Source organism: Camelina sativa, chromosome 17, assembly GCF_000633955.1.
Source record: "Camelina sativa cultivar DH55 chromosome 17, Cs, whole genome shotgun sequence".
NCBI classification, from domain to species: domain Eukaryota; kingdom Viridiplantae; phylum Streptophyta; class Magnoliopsida; order Brassicales; family Brassicaceae; genus Camelina; species Camelina sativa.
In genome coordinates, this window is record NC_025701.1 from 32,589,133 (window position 1) to 32,614,550 (window position 25,418).

Genomic DNA, 25,418 nt, shown 5'->3' on the forward strand with positions numbered 1-25,418 from the left:
TGGATCATCGAGGATTGGAGAAGGGTACCATCATAATCAAGAAACATAATGATCTTTTTTCCTCTTGCAGTGTTGATGATATATGTTATAACAGGTCTAGAATTTGAGAGTAAATTTGAGTCCAAGTATTTAAGTAAATGTCTACCTATGGCTAGATACGTACGCTATTTGAATGTTAGATAGATGTTACTCTTAAGTTCAAAATATTTTATTAACAGTTACAAATTTGGGAATTATGGAATTTGATTTCATACCTTTTGTAACATAAATAATTGCGACGGAATATTTTCATTAGAATAAAGACATTTCAATTCATGGTTATTGAAATTATAACTCTCTTTAATGCATTGTAAAAGCAATTTGTAACCCACTACCTGATATTAAATATAAAATTTTAATATATTTTCCATATAAGAAGTAATCAAACTTAATGATTTAATTAATACTATTTTAAATATTGTTGGGTATAATTTTATCTTCTCTACTAAATAAATGAATTGTATGGTTAGCAGGCTCGGCCCACCCCTAAAGCAGCCAAAGCATGCTTTAAGCCACATAATATATACAAAAATTTGGGTTAATTAATGAAACATGTTCATAGCTAAATTGGTTCTGTTCTACGAAATCATACCCTATGTCGCGGGTTCGATGCCCCAAAACTGCAGTTTTTGTATTTTTTTTTATTGTTTGTATCATATGCTTACAGTTAATATATTTTATAAAATACCTTGTATAATAAATGCTTTAGGCCTAGGTAATCTCAGGACCGGCCCTGATGGTTAGTTCGACGAACCCGATAAATCAAGAGAAGCAGAGAGAATATTCACAAAGATATTGGATAGTGTCAACTCATATTCTACACGACAAATCCAACACAAGTCTGCCAATCTAATGAGAGAAAAGTCGCGTCACCGAGTCTGTCAATGGGTTGAATTGAATGTCACGTGACTGACTCCATCAATGGGTTGAGAGTCACGTGACCGACATAGTCACTTGGCCAAGAGCTTGTGACTGACTTTATCAATAGGCCAAGAGTCTCGCGACTAACTTGATAAATAGGCCGAGAATCTTGCGATTGACTCTATCACGAGACCGAGAATCTCGCGACTGACTATATCACGAGACCGAAAATCTCGCGACTAACTTCGTCAATAGACCGAAAGTCATGCGACTGGATCCGTTAATGGACCAAGAGTCTAACGACCGACATCGTTAATGGGCCAAGAGCCTCGTGACCGACCTTATTATGGATAGGGTCAGAAAGCCCCAAGACATATCCTAAGGGATTAGGGCAAAGGGATCTCGATATAAAAGAAGATCGGCCTCCACGAGAGACGAGGGGGAGAGCAAAGCAAGAGACCTAAAACACAAGACACACGACTCAACTCTAGAACGCGGCTAGGGTTTATAGATTGATTCGCTGTGCCTTGAATTCTTGTATTTGAGCTCGAGACTTTGATCAATAAAAACAACTATTCAACATCTGTNGTCTTTAAACGAATCGATTAATTTTGCCCAAACAAATATGTCACTTATAATTTTCTAATGAAATAAATAGATAGAAATCAAGAAAGTCAACATATATGAAAATCTTATATATATATATATATATATATATATGATATAAACATGACAACAATTCTGAAATGCTCTTGACAAGATCGATTTTATGTTGATATGTGTATTGATATTAAAGGAAAAGCTATTGTTGTGTAATTTATCATAATTTAATAGGATTTTAGTGGTAGTGTACTCATCAATTAATGAAAGAAAATATTATATGATTTTAAAACGTGTAAAAATTAAGGTTTATAAAATTACATAAAGGCTTAATCAAAATTATGTATTTAAACTATTTCATTTCTCATCCAAGATATGGTTTTTATTATGATATTTTTTTATTATAAAATAGTGTGTGTTTTTTTCACTTTAAAGGATGAAGACAAATTAAATAAAATGTAAGAAAAATATGTAAAGTAGATGTATCAAATATCATTTATTCATTAGTAAATGTTATAGAATATTATATTTTATATCATATGAGATTTTATTATAAAATAATCTGATTTTGTTTGACAAAAGAACTTAAGATATTAAAGTGGATTTAAAAATATATGTCAATTGTGCCAATATTAAGAAGAGAACTTAGAAGTATGATTATTTGGAACTGAAAATGATAAAAAATTGTTTTAAAAGAATAAAATGGAAACAAAGGATGACAGGTGTCACTAAAAAAAAGCGCCAAATGTCGCAATGTGAGTTAAAGTTAAAAAATACTTTATCATATTATATAAGATATATCATATGAAGTCAGCCTGGGCACTAATATCCGTTACCCGTACTTGACCTGTTACCCGGTTCGTACCCGTCTCGAAAAAAGGGTACCCGTGATCTTAGGGTCGAGTAAAGGATTTTAAAATTACATTACCCGCGAGTAAGGGACGAGTATCGGGAAATAATTTAGTTTAACCTACTCGTCTCGTTACTCGTCCCTTTACCCGTTTCGTTACCCGACCCGCAAATACCCTTTAATATTATTATTATATATTATTAATTTATAAATATATTATTAAGCTTTTATTTTTAAAGTTTGTAATTTTATAATTTTTGAGACTATATGTTGCATACATTTATGAGTTCTTCCTTTTTCGGATTTTGGAATATGAAATTATTGACATTTATGAATTCTTTCTTTTGTTGTTATTGGCAATTTTTTTGCCGAGTACTCGTTGTTCCGGGTACCCGTTAAAGGTTGGGTATTAAAGGGTCAACTAATTTTTACCGGGTACCCGTTTTTTCGGGTACCCGTTATTTAAGGGTCGAGTACGAGTAATTTTTTTCTATTACCCGTAAGGATCGGATCGGGTAAAGGGTATCGAAAAATTCAAGGGTACCCGCTAATATGAAGTGTGTGATGTGATGTCTTTTTGTTTATATATAGTGAGTGTAATATGGTGTTACTTGGCCAGAAGACTTTATTTGACCATATAGTCATCTGCTTACAAACACAAACGCGTTTATAATTTTTAAAAACAAAAGGCAGAAGGCTCGAGGCTGGTCTGGCCATGCCACTGGTTCCTCTCTCTTTCTTTCACGCGCAATTAAATTTTAATAACTATGAGTTGAGAGACTTGGGGTAGCAGTGAATTAGGCCGCTCCAAAGGAAAATGAAGTTTGGTCGTTCGATATTTTTAGTTGGGACGAATTTGTTGCCTTGGAGAGCTTAATAGTGCAAATATGGCGTTAAACAATTAAAAAGTAGACAGCTTCTTAAACCAATTTACCAAAATGTAAAAAAATAATAATACTAGTTGTAGAAAAACTTGTGTCAGTAACTTGAAACATAACCCTTTTTATTATTGCTTTAGGTTTCAAATCAAATTAAATTAGTGCTCTATCATAAATTGTAGTTAAATAAAATTTTCTTTTATAACATATATAATTTTAACAGATAAAAAGTTGCGTCAAGAATTATTTGGAAACTAATAATTTAAACTAGCATTGTAAATTATTTGAAATATAAATATAATTAACAATAAATATATTACAGATGTATGTTATTTAAATTTATATATATACACTACACCAACTTAATTTTATAAAACCATAAATCATATTAAAATTACTAAAAAAATATTTGAAAAACCCACGCTTTTCTAGTAAGATCTATAATTATACTTAGTGGCCCTTATAAGAGGCAACTCTTATTCTTATTTTGTAAACAGTACAATATATATTGTTAAAAAATCCTAAACAGTACATAAAAGTCTCAAATTTAAAGTCCACCATTGGACTTGCCCTTAGATGTCAAATGTAACCGGCAGCAACCTGCACACATCTGTGTTTATAATGAAGCTTTGAAATTAATCTGTTTGACACTTTTAGGTTACATGATTAAACAGAAACAAATCATCAATTCTGAACCAGTTGATTTAGACAATAGTTAAAATTTATACAAAAAGAGAAGATTTTGTATCAAAAAATTTGACTGTCAACTTTAATAGCAATTGCCATGAAAATCATGTAAGAAACTACATGATTAAACAGAAATTTGAGAGATGAAGAGGCAGTGATGAGAGATAAAACGTGACGTATGGGTTTGGTGATATTAGACAATGGGCATCGCTTTTTTACTAATGCAAGTAGCACAATTTTGAGAACAAAACTCTTCAACCAAATAGCCAAAGTCTACAAGTTTTGTTCTTTGTCTTTATTTACTAAATAATACTGAAAGTAATATTAGTTTTGTGGCTCGAAATTAAGGAAATGCAAATTTAGGAAAGTTAATACTGACGTATGTTTCAGGTTTGGAATTGGATAGAGGACAACTATGAAAGCATTTCACAGAAAAAAATGCCATACGGAGTCCCCACTCCCATATAAAGTTGAAGAGTTGACTTAAGCTACACGGCACTTTGATTTTTCTATTGTCCTCACTAAACTCCAAATTTCTAATTTCTTAAACATGACTTTTTAGGGGCCAAGAACGAGTTTATGGTCTTTCAAGTCAAGTCTATTGGATTTGGAAGGACTCATAAGATTTTTAGTAGGGAAGGTTTTTCTTCAAAAAGACTTCAAATCATCAAGTCAATGGAGCTTCATGTGTTTGATTTTGTATATATATGTAGTGACCTATTACTTCACTAATTTACCATCACTACTTCATATTACTTTTTCATTTCCACAAGTATGAAAGCTTTCTTGTCTAATCAGAAAATGAGCTTCCTTCTTCGTTCCATATGTTTCCTTTTTCTCATTTCAAGTTTTCTAAACAAGTTTGTGTCTTCTACACAACACTTGTGTCACTCCGACCAAAGGGATGCTCTTCTTGAGTTCAAGAGTGAGTTTTTGATCGAGTCATATGCTCCCTCCTGGGTGAACAAAAGTGATTGTTGTTCTTGGGATGGCATCACGTGTGCTGCTACGTCGGGGAAAGTCATCGGACTAGACCTTAGTGACGGCCTCCTCTATGGCCCACTTAAATCGAGCAGTAGTCTTTTTAGACTGCGTGATCTCCGTGATCTGAATCTTGCTCGCAACAATTTCAACGATTCGCAATTCCCAGCGGAGTTTGATAAACTCATGAGGCTTGAAAGACTTAATCTCTCTGGGTCTTCACTATCAGGCCAAATTCCAATCAACCTTCTTCAGCTAACCAAGTTGGTGTCTCTCGATCTTTCTTCTTATGATTCTTTATCTATTGATGAATCTTTTCTTCATCTACTTGCTCAAAATTTGAGGAATCTTAGAGAACTGGATATGAGCTATGTAAACATTTCTTCAGAAATCCCCCATGAGTTTTCAAACCTGCGATCTCTAAGGTTACTAGATCTTACCAACTGCAACCTGTCTGGAGAATTTCCAAGTAGTGTTCTTCTGATACCGAGCTTAGAGTCCATTAGATTAAGCTACAATTCAAATATGAGAGGCAATCTGCCCGTGTTTCGTGAAAATAACTCTTTAGTAGAGCTGACCGTTATGTTCACAGCCTTTTCAGGGAAGATTCCGTTTTCACTTGGGAACCTTTCTCATCTCTCTATTCTCGATCTTTCTAGGAATAATTTTGTTGGTGAAATCCCATCTTCAATTGGCAATCTAAAACAATTGACTGTTTTTGATGTTAGCGATAACAAGCTCAATGGAAATTTGCCAGTTTCGATACTCAATTTGACCCAACTACGTAGACTTTGGCTCTCTTCAAATCAGTTCACAGGTTTCCTTCCACCAAACATCAGCCAATTCTCCAAATTAGAGTCTATTGATGCTGGAGATAATTCTTTTACAGGAGCCATTCTTTCATCCCTACTCAAGATTCCCTCATTGACCAAGATCTATTTGAGTTACAACGACTTCAACGACTTTATTGGGATTGGGAATATCTCTCTCTTCTTGCCTAATTTACAAGTATTTTTTATTCACAATAAAAATTACAACAAAGTCATCGGTCCAGGAGTTGACTTTAATGTCTTCTCGCCTCTGAAGCAGCTTTACTGGTTATCTCTCTCAGGCATTCCTCTTTCAACAACAAACATCACTTCTGATTTGGATTTTTTACCAAAATTAGCACGTTTATTTTTGCGAGGCTGCAACATCACTGAGTTCCCTGAGTTCATAAGAAACAGAAGAAAATTACAATGGCTAGACCTTTCCAACAACAAAATCAAAGGTCAAGTACCAGACTGGTTGTGGAGATTGCCAAAGTTGTCCGAGGTGAATCTCTCTAACAACTCTCTCAGCGGTTTTAATGGATCGTCAAAAGTTTCTCCTGAGAGTCAAATCAGTAATGTTGATCTAAGCTCAAATGCTTTCCAAGGACCACTCTTCATCCCATCCTCCAAAGATCTCAATTATTTTTGGGGTTCTAAGAATAACTTCACCGGGGAGATACCTCGATCAGTATGTGGACTAAGCTCTCTAGCAGTTCTAGATCTATCAAACAACAACCTCAACGGCTCAATTCCTCGGTGCTTAGAGACTCTGGTGATGAGTTCTCTTTCAGATCTAAATCTCCGTAACAACAAACTCAGCGGCATTCTTCCCGAAATATTTCAGAACGCCAAGAGCTTAACAACACTTGACTTCAGTCACAACCGATTAGAGGGCAAAATGCCAGCTTCTCTTGTTGATTGTTCTGCCTTGGAAGTTTTGAACGTGGGAAGCAACACATTCAATGACATTTTTCCCTTCCACTTGAATTCTTTGCAGAAACTTCAAGTTCTCGTCATTCGCTCTAACAAGTTTCATGGCACATTACATAATTCTGATGGGGTTTGGTTTGGATTTCCTCAGTTGAAAATCATTGATGTTTCACATAATGATTTCTTCGGTACATTGCCATCTCATTACTTTTTGAACTGGACTGCCATGTCTTCCAAGAGTGATGATAATATAGAACCAGAGTACATTACGGGTCCATCAGGAAACTACTTTTCACTTGTGTTGATGAGTAAAGGAGTGTCAATGGAGATGGAACGTATCCTTACAATCTTCACAGCCATCGATTTTTCAGGAAATCAACTCAATGGACCAATTCCTGATTCCATTGGTTTGCTGAAGGAGCTTCGTATTCTCAACATGTCAAGCAATGCTTTTACGGGCCACATCCCATCTACTTTGGCAAATTTGACGAATCTTGAGTCACTAGACCTATCCCAAAACAAGATTTCTGGTGAGATTCCTTCTGAGCTTGGAACCCTCTCTTCTCTTGAAGTGATAAATGTTTCACATAACCAGCTTGTAGGTTCCATACCACAAGGCACACAATTTCAACGACAAAATTGCTCCTCATATGAAGGAAACCCCGGACTTAATGGTCCTTCCCTTAAGGATGTTTGCAGAGATATCAAAACGCCAACACCACCACAATCCGAACTGATGGAGTCAAAAGAAGAAGAAGAAGAAGAATCATTCAGTTGGATGGCAGCAGATTTAGGCTTTGCACCTGGAGTTGTATTTGGGCTGGTGATGGGATACATAGCAGTTTCATACAAGCATGAGTGGTTCATGAAGAGATTTGGCCGAAACAAGCAACAAAGCATCAGAACTCGTTAAGTCACTCATCAATCATTCTCTCTTCCTTATCCCATTGTTGTTATTGTCATTAAAATTTTGTTGTATTTCTAAGTTTTAAGCGTGTGCTGAATCAAATTTTGTATAATATGTTTTGAACTATTATTAAACTAAATTAAGACTGGCAAAAATAAAAGTTGGTGAATAGAAATATTACAATTTCATTAGATAATTTGACTTTGGTTATTTACTACCGTAAATCCGGTTTGGTGAGTGAATGCAATGTTACATTCTTGATTAATTCGATAACAAAACATCAATATTAATATGCACAAGCCGTTTGATAAGCACGTCCGTTTACTCAAAGCTCCTATAGATGTACATGGTTGTGTTTGTCTTTGTGTCTGTGATTAGATATAATTATACACTTAAACTGATTACAGGTGGGTATGGTAAGCAATGAGCTTCACTTCGAATCCAAATGGAGAAAGGAAGTCAAGTTTATTCTGTGCCAATCATATTCTAAGCAGAATATGATTGGCACAGAATAAGAGTCTGAGAAGCATTACGAAAACATTACCTGTCTGCTCTTGATCTCAGTCAGCAACCAAAGAAGTGTTTCTGCTTCTAGGATAAAGTGAAAATATATTGAAGATATTTTCCTATTCTCTAGATATTACTCAATCTTGTATTTACCTTATATGTAATTATCTTCCTCTAGGTTTAGTACATAGTTTTGTATAAATAGGAGACTTTCAGCACATAATAATACAAGTCGCATTATTCTTTTATCGATCTCTACATGGTATCAGAGCAGACTTGTGGATCTAAATTAAAGCTTTCGCGTTAGTGTTCTTGTGAACCCAATATGATCATGGGATGTGAAGACGATGGTGGTGATGAAGACAAACCCGACGAAGATGACGTGAAGCAACGTTGATGTGTGGTTTGACATACACATGCATGGTTTTAGTTTATTATTGTTTCTTTAGTTAATCGAATTTTGGGTTTGTGCCTTATGAGTATTGCCATAGGTTTTTTTTACTGGTTTTGGGTCTTATTTTTGTTGCAATAATTAATTGGGGTTTACTTTTATTTAAATAATTGATGATGGTTCTAGAGTTCTAGGGTTCATGGTTTACATAGGTTTGGTTATGATTTTTCTAAGTTTTTATTTGGTAATAGTTTTACCATTACGGGGGAGTTGTTTGGAACGCTCATATTTTTAGGTAAATTTCTTTTAGTACGATTTGTGGACTGTCCGAGATTAGGACAATTATTTGTGGAGATTGCAGAATTTGCACCCACAGGATGTTGTTTTTCCCTTTTACCAAATACCGAACACGAGTTGATGTTCTACCCCTATTTTCAAAATTAAAGTTTATGTCCACAGGAGTTTGTTGACATGATTTATCCGTCCTTGACAAGTGTCCACGACATACGTGTTTCGCGTGTTGCATACCACGTTTGTCGTGCGGAGGACTATTGGTGTATGGGCTGACAGTCCATGTTGGATTTTGTTATGTCGGTTATTATAAACCCTAATATTGTTGTCAACGCTAATACCTAGTGTTATATAAACCCTTGAATTATTGATTAAGAAAGGCAACACAAAAATAAATAGTTTTCCCCTAAATTCTTGTCTAGTTTCTACATGGTATCAAAGCAGGAAAACTAAAACCCTACAAAAAAAAATTTTTCCTCCTCTACAACGCCTCTCGGCATCTCTTTATTTTTCTTCTTCTTTGTTCTTCCTCTGTTTTCAAGTTAGAAAATAGAGTACTCTTCTCCGTTATAAGCCTCTCGGCATCTCTTTCATTATTTTGTTGATCTTACTCTGTTTTACGTTACAAAACATAGCACTCTTATTCTTCATAAGCCTCTCGGAAAATCTCGTTTTTTTTTCTTTCTTGATTCAACGATGGCTCTCGCCACTTCAAACCCTAAGCATAAAACCATCTCTCCATACGACCTAACTGCAAGTGATAATCTTGGCGCAGTTATCTCTCAGCCTCTTCTTAAGGGTTTGAATTATGAAGAGTGGGCACTTAACCTACGGATGGCACTTTCCTCTCGGAAGAAGTTTGGCTTCCTCAACGGCAACATACCAAAACTGGCTGTGGACGCTCCTGAATTTGAAGACTGGATAGCAAACAACCACCTGCTTGTTGGTTGGATCAAACAAACGATCGAACCAAAGCTCCGAACTACCATCTCGACTCGCGAAGTGGCCAAGGATTTGTGGTACATCATTCAAAAGCGGTTTTCTCTTAAGAGTGGAGCTTGTTTACAACAACTTCAAAATTCTTTGGCAACTTGTAAACAGAACGGCTCCACCGTTGATGAATATTTTGGACGTCTTACAAAGTTGTGGGATAGTATTGCTGATTGTATGAACTCTAAGTGATGCAGTTGCGGCAAGTGTGAGTGTGATTTAAACACTGCTTGTGATAAAGAACTTGAGACTCTCCGCATCCATGACTTTCTCACCGGCCTCGATGACTATGTTCATGGTGTCATTCGCTCACAGATTGTGCTATCACCCCTCTTCCCGATCTCGACATGGTGTATCAAACCGTTTCTGAGAATGAGATGATTTGTTCCACTGTTACCAATGATGTCCCGGTGATGGGATTTTCTGCTCAAGTTCCCTCTTCTCCTCCACCTGGCACAGTTCCTACTCGTGATTTGACTCGACAATTTACTTCTCGATTTACTCCAGGAAACCGTGATCCGAACCGGAAGTGTACTACTTGTGGTCATAAGGGTCATGAAGCTTCGTCATGTTTCAAGGCCATCGGCTATCCCGAATGGTGGGGCGATCGTCCACGCACTAGACCTGATGTTTGTGGCTCACAGGTTTTTCCGGCTGGTCGTGGCCGTGGTTCTAACCTCAAGGCTAATGCTTCTCAGATCATCCATGCAAATACTGCTGCTGTCGACTCATCCGAACTCACGGATAGTAATCGTAAATGACTTAGCGGTATCTCCGATGAACAATGGAAGTTTGCTAAGAAGCTGATCAACACTGGCAAGGCAATTGATCAATTGAGTGGTAAGAATACTACTAATTCATGGGTTTTAGACACTGGTGCAACACATCACATGACGGGTTGTGGGGACTTACTAATCGATATCCATGACATCGCTCCAGTCTCTGTTTTATTACCTGCTGGTGCCAATGTGTTATCCACGCAACTGGGCACAATTCGCCTTACACCAACCTTATCCCTTCGAAATTTTTATTTGATTCCTGGCTTTCATATGAATTTGATATCGTTTGGTCAACTTATAACAGATAATTATCTTGTCGGACAAGTAACAGATCGACTTATGGTTTTACAGGACCGCAATACGAGGATGCTGACTGGTTTGGGTGAACGAGAGGGAGAGGGATTATACCGGTTTCGCGGGCTTTAACATGTGACTTCTTGATATGTCTATATTTTGCATCTCCTTAGCCTGTATTTTTCATGCATTTAGCTAGGACAACTAGTTGTTTTGCATCATTTTAGAACCTCTTTCGTACATTTTGCATGTTTAGGAAGTTTCTACATCATCCTTGCATACATTGCGCATTTCGGAGTTTTTCAGGTGTCTAGGGGACGTTGGAAGCGCAGAAGATCGAGCCACGCTCAACCTCTGCAATCGAGCCACGCTCAACCTCCGCAATCGAGCCACGCTCAACCTCTGCAACCAAGCCATGCTCAACCTCCGCAATCGAGCTACTCCTCACTTCCACAATCGAGCTACTCCTCANAACTCCTACTCACACCACTCGAGCCACTCCCACTCACACCACTCGAGCCACTCCTACTCACACCAATCGAGCCACTGGACGCACANTACAATCGAGCTACTCCTCACTTCCACAATCGAGCCATCACTCAAGCCACCGGTTTAGGCATTCAGCTTTTGACGTCTTCATCAAAGTTGTATAGAATTGAGTCATCTTTCCAGTGCCGTTTATTTCAAGCCAATCGGAGGTGTGGTTCAAGAGTTATCATCGTTTTAGTGGATGCGTATACACCCAGCTCGAGCCACTTTCACCGACCATGCTCGAGCCATTTTCACTCACACCACTCGAGCAACTCCTACTCACACCACTCGAGCCACTCCCACTCACACCACTCGAGCCACTCCTACTCACACCAATCGAGCCACTGGACGCACACGGACAAAATCGCGTATGCCAGGAAGACGCTCCGTCTGACATGCTTCAGGAGATTCCCAAACCGACGCTCTATCTTGTCATTTTAAGTTTTAGGGATTCACGCGTTTTTACTATATATATATTTTGTTAAGTCTTGTTTTGGGACATCTTAGTTTTTATCTCGTTTTCTCTTGTAAGGTTTCCCTAGCCACCAAAAACGTACTCTAACTTTGTATCCCGAAATCTTTGAACTTATTCAGTATTTTGATTTGATCTCTTCTACAAAGTTGTTCTTCACATTTTAATCTATCTAAGAATGCTTGTTTCAATGATTTTTGGGTTTGCATCATTGACTATGATTTTCGGATCTGAGTAGTGTGTTAGTTCTTGAGGATGGGATAGATTAGGTGGAGGATCTTAGGATGTAGAGTGTTTAAGCGTTGATTGCATCATTCCCTTCTGGACTTCAGTAAGAAATACTATTTTTTCTCTGATCAATTGGGACTAGGTTTGAGACATTTCCACACCCAAAAGGTGTTTGATGAAATGTCTGACCAACTAGTGCCAGAGACTTACGTTCCTAGCCAAAGAGATTAGTTGTCTAGGATGTTTGTTGACATGAATGAACTTGTTTGTAATGCCTGCTCGACCATGATACTCTAGCGAGAGCTAGGTATGGAAGTGGTTGAGTCTGAGTAGTTTTTGCCAATAGATTGGATTAGCTAGGTTGTGATGTTCATTGTTTAGGGATAGTTTGCTTGTGGTATGTTAAACACTCTGTAGACTATGATACTCCACCGACATCAATTACCCCATCCTTAGGACTTCTTTCTTTCTGATTTTTATTACATTCCTGGAACAGTTTCGTTTCTTGCTTTTTAGTTCATGCTTAGACTCGTTTATGTTTTTATTCATTTTCGCTTCTTGTCATGCATTCTCGTTTCTAGTTCTGTGATTCATTTCAGTTTTGCATTTTGATCATTCTAGGATTGTTAGAAAAACACTCTTTTGAATTGGCTTAACTTGTGACTTCTTGACTGCATCTCGAGTGATAGTGAACCTTCCCAACTGGATTGACACCTTAAGTATTACAACGCATAAGGTTAATTGAGACCTACTAGGAGACACAAAAAACCTAGTATCACTTCTTTGCAAGCAAACGTTCATGATGATTCAGTCTTGTGGCATCACCGTCTCGGACATCCGTCTTCTCGTATTACCGGAATGATTCTTGGAGTTAGTAGTAATTCTAATAATAGTAGTGAAGTTTTAATTAAGAATTGTGACGTTTGTTTTAGAGCAAAGCAGACTCGTTAGTTTTTTCCCGAAAGTTCTCATAATGCAATGAAAGTTTTTGATTTGATACATACTGATTTATGGGGGCCGTATCGTACTACTTCATTTTGTGGATCACGTTATTTCTTAACTATTGTTGATGATTTTTCTCGCGTTGTCTGGCTCTATCTTCTTCCTGACAAGAGTAGAGTCTCTCAATGTCTCTGTGATTTTCTGGCTATGATCGACCGTCAATTTCATAAGAAATTTAAACCGTTCGAAGTGATAATGGAACGGAGTTCATGTGTCTAACTCGGTTTATTCAAGAACACGGCATCATTCATGAAACATCATGTGTTCATACTCTGCAACAAAACGGCCGAGCAGAACGTAAGCATCGTCATATTTTGAATATTGCACGAGCTCTCCGGTTCCATGCAAACCTACCAATTGGATATAGGGGCGAATGTGTTCTTAAAGCGGGTTATCTTATTAATCGGACGCCTTCTAATTTATTGCAAGGCAAGACAGCGTTTGAACGTTTGTATGGGCACGCTCCTTCATATAGTCATCTCCGAGTTGTCGGTTGTCTTGCGTATGTGCATAATCTTGATCATAGAGGAGATAAGTTTGCCTCTCGCAGCCGTCGTTGTGTCTTCTTGGGCAAGAAAGGTTGGAAATTGTTTGATTTAGATTGTCAGGTCATCTTTATCTCTCGTGATGTGATATTTCGTGAAGATGAATTTCCGTTTGCATCTCCGTCTTTGACACAATCTCCAGCGTCTTTCTTACCTCCGACCACCGCTCCCGTGTGTGAGAACAACTTCAGTGATGATGAACCAGGGGATTTCACTGTTGCGATGGTTGATGACAATAGAGAGGGTTCGACTATCATTGCACCATTGCCTATTGACTAGGCCTGGGCGTTCGGATTCGGTTCGGATTTTTCATATATTTTCGGGAATTCTTCGGGATATCAATTATTCAAATATTTTCGGATTTATGTAGATATCTATTGGATATCGGTTCAGATCGGATTATTATCTGATATCCACAAATAATGAAAGCAAAATCCGATCGGATATATCTTCGGTTTTGGTTCGGTTTTAATCCAATTTTTTCGGTTTGGATTCGGTTCGGATTTTCGGATTTGGATTTTGTGCCCAGGCCTAATCTAAACCCTAACCACCTCATTTGTAAACCCAAACCGACATATAATTTTGTTTTAATTGTAAAATCTAAACCCTAACTACTTTATTTGTAAACTCAAACCAACATATAATTTCGTTTTAATTGTAAAATCTAAACTCTAATCACCTTGTATTTGTAAACCCAAAACGACACATAATTTTGTTCTAATTTTTAAAAATCTAAACCAAGCCAATATTTAACTTTACGTAATTAAAAATATACAGAATTCGTTTCCTTAATTTGTTTTATTAAGAGGGTTGGATTCAGTGTTTAGGATTTAGGGATTAATTTTTGAGAAAAAAAAATAACATTTTTGTGGTATTTTTGAAAGAAATAAATAAAAAAAATAAAACTAAAAATGGTATTTTTTAAGAAAAACAAAAACTCATTTTAGTGGTATTTACAAGAATTACCCTTAATTAATTGATGTGTTTGTTATTATTTCTTTGGTCTTGTATAATTATAAAGATCACTAAAAACAAGCAAAAAGATTAACACTACTCATTTTAAACATCATTTATATATGACAATATTCTTTGGACTTTCACTCTTAAAAAAAACAACATAGGTGGTACTTGTTTTGATCAAAAAAAAATAAAAAAAGGTGATACTTGTTTACGTTCCCTAGACACTTTATCCAAAAGATTCAATAGGTGAAGTAGCCTGATCCTTCGGAGGCGGCCAAGTCTGAGGATGTCCTTGCAAGGGAAGGCATTGTATGATCTGAGCGGGCCCTTGTAATGGGAGGTATATCTCTGACACGGGTTTTCTTGATAAAACAAACCGGTAGTCCTCCTCCTACGCGATGCATCTTCTTAAACCAATGACTGATTGTCTCAACTCCTAGATAGGAAAAGAGTACGGTCAGTGATCCACCAGCAATGGAGACAATAGCCGGAAACAACCATCGTGATCCGGGGAAATGAGGTATGGTCACCCAAGATGCCGCAACATAAGCCGTTGCCATGAACCCTACAGAAACCCACATCATCCTGTGCGTGGCCACTAGTAATTTCTTCAAGGGTTTCCTCTGGTAAGGTATGATGCTAACGAGAAGAATAACAATACTCAACGACATGAACAGTGCCATGTTGTTACATATTGCAAAGACTTTAAACGCTGCCGTATTGCCTACAGTTGATTTCCCTTTCCACGGCCCATCCTGGTAGACGCCGCCCGGAGGGTTTATCCCACCGGCATAAGAAACTGAAGCAATCAAGACCGCCACTATGGCAATCGTGTTTCTTGCATTTTGTAATGCTTCTATATGCATCTCATGTTCCAAACTCTTACGACCCCTTTTAACCTCATGTCTCTTGCTTTTCATTCTTTTCTCTGCTATCTCTGATGTGCTTATTCCGATTAGCTCAAGCAACCGTATTACCTCCCTTTCATGAGAGCGTCTATGAGTATTATCGACTGGATAATTAGAGTGGCCTCTGTAATCTTGATTGTTCTCAGCCTTCTTTGACTCCAGTTCTTCTGAATTCTTGGTGTCGTCACACATCAGGCAGCTTGATATGAACTCAAAGTCTTTGGCTTCTAGAGGGACAAGGTCAGAAGCTCGATAACCCATTTTGTTCCTATCTCTGATATTTATTAGCTGCTTACCAAAATTCCTATCTCTGATATTTATTGTCTTCTTACCAACAATGTAACTTATAAGCTGCAATTTATTCAATAGGAATATGTGAGAAGAAACACAACACACACAAAACAAATAAATTGACAATAAGTGAGCCGGATGATTCAATATATCACTTGTATATTAGATGATGTATCATCTTATAGTCAAGGTTAGATTCCTAACATAGAGTATATATCTGGCTAGTCAAAAAAAATTGTAACTAAATTCAAAAGTGCTTTTGAAATAGAGAGGAGAGAGCTAGAGCTAGGGATCACAAAGAAAACCACTTACCGGAGCACAACAAGCCACGGAAGCAGCAACATGTAAGACAGTGTTGTCATGTTGATCTTTTTTATTCATAAGAACTCTGCTGTTAATGCCCAAACTCTCAGCCATGAAAACAAAGGCGTCTATAGTTTTGTTTCGTGCAGCGAGATGAAAGACTGTCTCTTTTGACGGCGTGAGAGCTTCGAAACACAATGGAGCCTTTTGCACAAACTCCTCCAGGATTACAACCGAACCTCTTCGGACTGCCAGATGCAGAGGTGATAAACCTTCGGCGTTAAGAGCTTCTCCTAGTCTTTGATCGACCCCTAGCAATATACTTGTCAGTTCAATGTCACCTTTGTCACACGCATGATGCAGTAGCGTTGATGGAGAGCCGCCTTCGACAACTCAAGCTCTTTGTCTAGCTAGCTCTGGAAATCTCTCCAGTATAAACCCAACAATACCTGACAGTGATCCCAACGGCCAACACAATAGCGAGACAGTGAGTTCATACAAGATTACGAAAACATGTTGAGCGCGCTGTATATACTATAAACTTACAAGTAGCTCCACTTGATATGGCGAAATTGAGTTCATCGAGGTCGACTGAATACGTCTTTTCCACGATGAGTCTACCAGCCACCATGAAAATGCTAAGGCAAGCTAAGTGGAGAGGTGTTTGGTTTTTGTCGTTGCGTGCGGAACACAGTTCCAATCCAGTGTTTAATATCTGCGTAACTATGTCTACGTCTCCAAGAAGAGCAGCAAGATGAAAAGGTGTGTCTCCGTGTGAGTTGCGGGAACAGAGGAGGGACGGTCGGAGCTCAATAATCTTGGAGACGATTTCTTGGTGACCAAGCTTCGCAGCCATGTGCAAAACCGTGTTGTTCGTGTTTTGCTCCTCGCTTCTCTCATCCAGTGACGATTCTCTCTCTTCCACCAAACCAAGAAAAGCTGGAAGGTCATTTTGAAGGATCGCTTGGAAGATCGGCTGCATCTTTTGTCAAGAAAAAGGTAAGAAAATTGATCTTAACCAAGTGGTGTGTTAGACCACAAGAGTTCTTAGCATCTTGACATTTTGGCTTCTTGGTCTTTCTTTTAATTTTCGGAGTCCATTATACACTGGTAGCTGTTGGGTAATATATATATCATATGAAGTGTGTGGTGTGATGTCTTTTCTTGTCTATATAAAGTGAGTGTAATGTGATGTTACTTGGCCAGAAGACTTTATTTGACCATATAGTCATCTGCTTACAAACACAAAACGCGTTTATAAGTTTTAAAAACAAAAGGCAGAGGGCTCGAGGCTGGTCTGGTCATGCCACTGGTTCCTCTCTCTTTCTTTCACGCGCAATTCTTTAGCTTTTTCCACAAGAAAATAATTAAAGTTTAACAACTACGAGTTGGGACTTGGGGTAACGGTGAATAATGGCCGCTCTGAAGGAGAAATAAGTTTTTGGTCGACCTTCTAGTTCGATTTTTTTAGTTGGGACGAATTTGTTGCCTTGGAGAAATGTACACTTAAAAGTTAAAAGTGCAAATATGGCTTTAAACACTTAAAGACAGTTTTTAAAACCAGCCCATTTACCAAAATGTAAAAATAATTAATACTAGTTGTAGATAAACTTGTCTATCTGCAACTTAAAAACATGACTCTTTTTTTAATTGCTTAGGACCCTTAGGTATCAAATCAAATTTTAAGCGACTTGTAGTATAAATGATGAAAAAATAAAATTTGCTCACCATTTTTACTTCCCTAGTATTAGCGAAATGTCGCCGGTTATTAGGCCCAATAGCGCATTTTACTAAATCAAAAGTTTGAATACCTTTATTTGCCGTGACTTGAAATCGCAGAACACTTTTAGTAAAAAAAAATACTAGTAGTATACAAGGACACAAGTGATGAAGTGAACAAAGGTTTCACATAACTAGAAAGCAGAAACACTTTAATTGCTGAAAAATTCAGAGATCAAATCATATCCAAAGCATCTGATCTAGTGGAAGGAGAAAACCCCAACTGTTCTTTTTTATATATTTTCTATTTGGGAAGGTTTTAGTGTCAATGTGACATTATACAAATCTTCTTTTTTATATATTTTCTATTTGGGAAGGTTTTAGTGTCAATGTGACATTATACAAATCTTAAATCATTATTTGTGGCTTAAGTTTGTAGTATCTTGTTATATTATACGTACAAGTAGGATTATTGTGAAACATTCTTCATTTACGAAGGAAGATATCAAATAAATGCTTTGATTTCGCAGCACGCGAAAGATTAATTAGGCGTTATAAGTATAAACTACAAGAAAAAGTAAAATTGACCAAATATTTGAGTATCTTAAAATTCGTCACTTTCTAATCATATCCACGTGATTACAAACAAAAATAAAACAATCAACAATCAACAATCAAATCCATCATATATATTCATTCATTTATTCAACTCATATTAAAATAGTACTCCCTCCGTTTCAAAATATATAATGTTTTGAGTAAAACACGCATATTAAAAAATAACTATTTTAAAAAAGTTCAACCAATTATAAACGAGACTGCATAATAGAAAGTATTAAACTAATCTAAAAGTTGTATAGAAAATTAAAAACATCCTATATTATGAAATAAAAAGATTTTCTAAAACATCTTATATTATAAAACGGAGGGAGTATTATAATATCCTTCGTTCTTATCACTAATTGAACCACTTGTCAACAATACAAAAACATTGCGGCTTTTTGACGGAGATCTAGAGACTAGAACTCGTGATTATTGATTTTTCTTTCTTTCTTTTTTTCTCTACTGATTATGATACTTCAAATAATCAAATTCTTTGTATTTTTTTCTCCAAATACATGTTTTAAAATCTTTTTATTATGACACACTACGTACTACGGTTATTACTAATGTATATAAACAGAGAAATCACATGTCTTTGTGGACTATTCTGACAGTGATTAATTATTATGCCGTCCCTTAATAATCATAACTTTGTTGGAACTTTTTTTCTTTCTTGTAGTTTAGTTGTTGCCAAAATTATGTATTTTATTATCCACTTTAGATACCTCTTTATTCACGTAACTTTTTTTGTTTTGGCTAAATATATATTCACATGACTTTCACTATACCTATACTCTATTTATTTAGTTGACTTTATTGCTCTAGAGCTGTGTAAGACCATCTCCAATGGTTTTCTCTATTTTTACCTCTAAAATAGAGGTGATTTTTGCTCCAATGTATACCTCTATTTTTTCCTCTAAAAAAGAATATTCCATAGAGATTCTTTTTTTATTTTACTATTAATATCTTTTACTTATAAAAGTTACAAACTAACCCATTTATTTTAGTATTTGTGAAACTTTCATAAAATTATGATATTATTTAAATTTTTAACATTCATAAATATTATTTAAATATCACATTTATTAAAAGAAATACATTGCATCATATAAAATAATAAAACATAGTAGATTTTTTTAATTAATCATCGACATTAGTGTATTTTTCCCACAAAAAAACTACATGCATGCATAAGACAATGTGAAAACAGACATCAAAGTGGTGCTTCAAATGATGATATAGTAAGTATTTATTTGTTTGAATTTTTTACTATAAATGTTTTCATTATTTTTGGTTTTGGAGTTTTGTTGTTTTTTTTTGGCTATCTTATATATTTTACAAAAGAGAAAATAACTCTTGTTTAAAATATACGAAATTAATATTATAGTGTGAATAAAAACTAAAATATTTAAGTTATTTATATTTAATAAATATATTTTGATCATAAATATAAAAGTGTTAAAAGTACAAGGACCATTTTATAAATTAAAAAGTTCAACTCTATTATAGAGGAAAAAATAGAGATCTCTATTATAGAGGTAGAAATAGAGATGGGTTGGAGTAGATTTTACTCTAAAATAGAGTTAAAAAGCAAATATAGAGGTGGGTTGGAGATGTCCTAAGTTGTAACAATTTTATCCTGTAATGAGTTACAATTTCAGCATTATTTTTACTTGGAAAGTCTTTAAAATATTCTATTCAAAAACCAATATATTCACTCTACACAGATATAATAATTAAAAATAAACTATAAGAAAAATAATAATTGAAGAAAGGCTGCCCATGTGGGCACTTCCAAATAAAACTCCAGAATCGATGCCTCAAATACATTGGATGTTCACTAAACAACACAGATATGAACAAAACAAATACACCCACAAAGGAAAACCAGAAGACTCAATCTTTGTTATAAAACACAACTTCTCTCTTTTTAGAGTCTCTCTGTCTCTTGTCTTCTTCCTTTTAACTTTTTTCTTTTTAATCTTTTGTAATCACTTGTCTGAAAAGGACATGGATCGTGTAAGTTCAAGTGATTTACTTATTGATGATCTTCTTGAAGATTACTGGTTCTTTGAGAACTTATTTACAAGGAGATCAAGAGGCTTGAGGTATTGTCACTCAGATCCTTACCCTTCTTCTTCTGCTGAAACAATGGGAGATTCAGATTCGGAGAAGGTTCTAGAAGCATCTATAATCAGGGTACCTTCTTTAGATAGTAGAGAAGGCGGATCTCAGATGAAACTGAAGAGCTCAGAAAATATTAGGGTTCAAGAACCGAGGCAAATTGGCTCTTCCTTGGAGAATAAGGAACCCGTGGTTCTTCCCAAATCTGGATCTCGTTCGGCTCCGGGGAAGATTCAAGAAGCTTCCACAAAACGTGGGTTGATCCGAGCTCCTTCTTTGCCGCCTCAGATAGAAAAAAGAGAGGTGGACCGCGAGGCAAAGAAGATGATTAATAAGCTGACAAGGCAGTTCTCCGAGAAGATTAGGGTTCTAGAACCGACAACGTCTGGTGAGCGTTTCTTGCAGAAGAAGGAAACTATGGTACGAGACAAAGGGATTAGTGAAAGGAACAAAACAAGAAGTAGTAGTAGTAGTGTCAAGATTTGTTTGCAAAGAACTCAAACGATGCCGAATAACATGAGAAGAGAAGAAGATAATGAGGAGGATGACGACTCAAGAATGGGATTCTTGATCCGTGAAGCCCTCGCTAGCTCACATAATGTTCCAAAGGTAATGAAATGAATCATTCTCTATGTCAGAGAAATTAGTAATGGTTATTGAGAACTTGATCAAAAACATATTTAAGTTTGAATCTTGGTGCAGGCCTCAAGCAATCAAAGTCAGAGACCACCAAGAAGCTTGAGATCAGCTGAAGACACTGTTATGGTCAAACAAGGGAGCTCGATCCCCAAAACGCTGCGTAAAACGTTAAGCAGCGTAGAGACAACCAAAGAGATTCAGAGGCTGAAAGATTATGAAGACCAACTGGTCGAGCCACGTGTCGCAAGCGGACTGGCTACACCGCCTAGGGTTCCGAAAGATTCAAGAAAAGAAATGAAAGATCAGATCAAGTTCTGGGCTCGAGCTGTAGCTACTAATGTCCGACAAGAGTGCTAGATTTGTTTTACACTAATTAACTGTGTTTCTTTTGTAACACTATCCCGTACAGATGATTCTTATCTTGAACTCTTTTGTGTTTTTTATTTTTCATGTCTTCTGATCCCTCCTGAAATAATGAGATTCCTCTGTTTATGTGATGATGATGTTCTTCTCTTTTGTTTGGGCAAGAAAAAAACTCATCATTATGATGAAGAAAAATTAAGGAGATGAGAGAAAAACAACAGGGAAAATATATTATAATAATCGATAATTTAGTGATAAGTTTATATATATACTTTATTTATTTTTCCAAAAGAAAAAACATAATAATTTGTGATTTGATTGCGATTTTTGAAGACTTCCATAGAAGCATTTCGAAAAAAATAATCATTTGTATTTTTAATATTACACGTAAAATACGTTGAATCATGTGTTTGGTGGGTTAAATATAAAAATGTAATGACTTGGAACTAACGAGATTGAACCGGTTCTTGATTGCAGAGATCTCTCTCGTAAGACCAAAACAACAATACTATATGCATTTTATTCAACTCCCATATTTTTTAATAATGTAATAAGAAATTATATGTTAGGTTTTTATATTTATTTTTTTGCTGAAAGATTAACCGTTTGCATGAACAAAAACCAGTTTGGATGAAACGAAGTCTCATTACATTTACTTTTGTTTCTTTGTCAACAAAATTTATATCATGATCAGTTCATAACATAGGACCGTTAATTACGGGTAATAGTTAGGACGTGTAGTTTAGCTAACTTCCAGTAAAAACTTGATGATATTTTACTATTAATATTTTTGCTACCAAATTACCATACAGAGAAAAAAGAGAAACACGTTTAACTAACAGACAAATCTAATCAGACTTTTTACACTGTAACAGATGACAAGAAACAGTGCCTTTAGGTCAAATCTCAAGTAGAAATATTGGAGAGATTATTATGACTTTTTGATAGCATCCAAACAATATAACTGAAAAAGTATATTTTAAACTTTTAACAAACAAGTAGCCAATTGGTGCAAACGAACCAAAACAAGTAGCTACTTTTCTGAATATTACAATTTTTATACACAATAATTTCTTATTCTTATTCACGTCCATATTAGAATAGTCTTTTACCGAATGCAGTTAAAGATAAGATAACACTCGTACATATAGTTTCGAAACAAAATCATTTTATACATTTATTATCAGTCTCGAATATATCCTTCTTTATAAAAAAATTCAGACGTGACAACTCTTTTTATGTTTGCACTTGCACAAATGTGACAACTTCTTTTCAGTACTTTTTTTTTTGTGTTGGGCTTGTTGGTCACTCACTATTTTGTTGATTAAGCTCAAGTCTGATTCAATAAAACAGAATTGGCTACTCATCTTACTCATTCAAATTTTCTTTTGTTTTTTTTTTAAAGCACAATCCTAATATTTTTTTTCGTAATATATAACGATTTCTTATATGTTATATTCAGATATCATCGCAATATATATGGCTCACTTTTCGTAATCGAAAGTTTTTCTTTTGTTGTTGTTATTGTTGTGCAAAATCGAAAGTTTTACACATCCATTAAAAAAAATCATAGACACTTTTACCAACAAAAAAAAATCATAGACACAATCCCCCTAAAGAAATCATAGACAGGATCATCCTAAGATACTTTCTAGAAATCCTCAACCATAAAAGCCCTAATCCATCGTCATCACAGGCCCACAGGCCCACAAGCCCAATGTTAAGAACCGTCGTTTAGTAGTAGCCGTTGATGAACTCTACATACACAAGAGNTAGTTTCGAAACAAAATCATTTTATACATTTATTATCAGTCTCGAATATATCCTTCTTTATAAAAAAATTCAGACGTGACAACTCTTTTTATGTTTGCACTTGCACAAATGTGACAACTTCTTTTCAGTACTTTTTTTTTTGTGTTGGGCTTGTTGGTCACTCACTATTTTGTTGATTAAGCTCAAGTCTGATTCAATAAAACAGAATTGGCTACTCATCTTACTCATTCAAATTTTCTTTTGTTTTTTTTTTAAAGCACAATCCTAATATTTTTTTTCGTAATATATAACGATTTCTTATATGTTATATTCAGATATCATCGCAATATATATGGCTCACTTTTCGTAATCGAAAGTTTTTCTTTTGTTGTTGTTATTGTTGTGCAAAATCGAAAGTTTTACACATCCATTAAAAAAAATCATAGACACTTTTACCAACAAAAAAAAATCATAGACACAATCCCCCTAAAGAAATCATAGACAGGATCATCCTAAGATACTTTCTAGAAATCCTCAACCATAAAAGCCCTAATCCATCGTCATCACAGGCCCACAGGCCCACAAGCCCAATGTTAAGAACCGTCGTTTAGTAGTAGCCGTTGATGAACTCTACATACACAAGAGAGTGGTACATTTGAGTTTGGAGAGGTATTTGGACAATTGGACTCCAATCATAGACAAGATCATAGACGCAATCCCCCTAAAAAATCATAGACAAGATCATCCTAAGATACTTTCTAGAAATCCTCAACCATAAAAAGCCCTAATCCATCGTCATCACAGGCCCACAAGCCCAATATTAAACACCGTCGTTTAGTAGTAGCCGTTGATGAACTCGACATACTCAAGAGAGTGGTACATTTGAGTTTGGAGAGCTTATTTGGACTACACCTAATTAAAGAAGTGGGACGGCAGCAAAATCTGAAACCCTAACTTCAAGGAACCAAAGAAATATCTCAAATTCTCCGAGCGCAAATATCAAAATCTATATATAGTGGAACAATGTCATGCTTATACAAATTTTTTTAAAAAAATGTCATGCTTATACTATACGATAACAAAACGATCTATCTTTCTTGCTAAATGAATCTTTAATTCTACATTAAATTGTTTCAGTACTACATATATTTGTATTGCATACAGTTTTGTATATAATCTGATTGGTCGTCGTACAAATTAACCCTTTAAATTATAAGTAATAATGTTATTTATCCACATCCTTAATAGATAGTAATAGGAAATAGAAAACAGTTAGACGTGTCACGTGCAGTGGTATATGAAATATTGGTACAAAATATTATCGATGTGATAATTCACAGATCACTTTCGTTCCAATGATCATTGTATTGTATTCGTTATATATCGTTTTTTTTTTCCATTTCGTTATTTTGATGCATGTGGCTTATACAGTCGATAAAGAAAGAGCAAAAAAAGAGGGAATAAAAGAGCATATTCTCTTCGTGGGTTTAAGACAGTATAAAGAATCTGATCCAAACTCTACAGTTCGAAGCAATGTTATAACTTATAACCCCAAAAATTACATTTATGGTTGATGGAAGAAAAAGAAATTATATTTATGGTTTTTGTTATAAATTCGTGATTAACAATTTTTAAGCTACACTTGATTTTCTCAACATATACGTAACTAACGTGTATGGCTAGTGTTATTTTGTACGGCTACTTCGCGTATTATACCATATCAAAACTTTTTTACTATTAGATTATTATACAAACAAGTGACGAAGAATTCGAGATATATTGTTGGCATATCAATCAAATACACTAAGAACGATGTCATAGATTTAAGTGTATGTCGAATTCATTCCACTAGTATATGTTTGACAAAAAAAAGTCAAACGTATATCTTAGCTCAAAGTTGACGTAGTTTTTGGTTACAAACTTTCAAATGTAATTTAATTTTAAAATGACGTGTTTGGATTTTGGATATGCAATTTTAATGAAACTAAGAGTAGTACTATATGATGAAAAACATAAACCAATCAATTCATTGGGAATTATAAGTTTATAAACATATGACAGTTATGACATAATCAAAACAAGTTTTGGGGAGTAACAAAACAAAAATTTAAGGCCTGTTCCACCAACGAGTATAATACACATCATTAAGTTAGATAACTATACAACGCATTAGAGATGGGA

The 25,418-nt window shown here is 35.5% G+C and overlaps 2 protein-coding genes and 1 pseudogene across 4 annotated transcripts in view; 2 read left to right on the forward strand and 1 right to left on the reverse strand.

Annotated features, from left to right (window-relative positions):
• The window catches only part of LOC104758660 (receptor-like protein 12), an 8,491-nt gene extending 807 nt beyond the window's left edge, over positions 1-7,684 (forward strand). Inside the window, exons 2-3 of one of the 3 annotated variants that reach the window (XM_010481566.2) lie at positions 5,126-5,159; positions 5,556-7,684. In XM_010481566.2, the coding sequence (XP_010479868.1) occupies positions 5,126-5,159; positions 5,556-7,551 (2,030 nt within the window). In that variant the 3' untranslated portion in view covers positions 7,552-7,684. Of the gene's footprint in view, positions 1-5,125 lie in introns of all 3 variants that reach the window. The other 2 variants (XM_010481564.2, XM_010481562.2) reach the window with 2 other exon arrangements.
• On the reverse strand, positions 14,606-17,192 carry LOC104758661 (annotated as a pseudogene).
• LOC104758662 lies at positions 20,136-21,635 on the forward strand. The gene is made up of 2 exons (XM_010481567.2): positions 20,136-21,092; positions 21,186-21,635. The coding sequence occupies exons 1-2, from the start codon at positions 20,142-20,144 to the stop codon at positions 21,477-21,479; spliced, it is 1,245 nt and encodes a 414-aa protein (XP_010479869.2). The 5' UTR covers positions 20,136-20,141; the 3' UTR covers positions 21,480-21,635.

Excerpts from the sequence above, each read along its gene's own strand:
- LOC104758662 (XM_010481567.2), top strand. The coding sequence starts at position 20,142 with ATGTGGGCACTTCCAAATAAAACTCCAGAATCGATGCCTCAAATACAT. Across the intron at positions 21,093-21,185 it reads GCTCACATAATGTTCCAAAG|GCCTCAAGCAATCAAAGTCA; the intron begins GTAATGAAATGA and ends ATCTTGGTGCAG.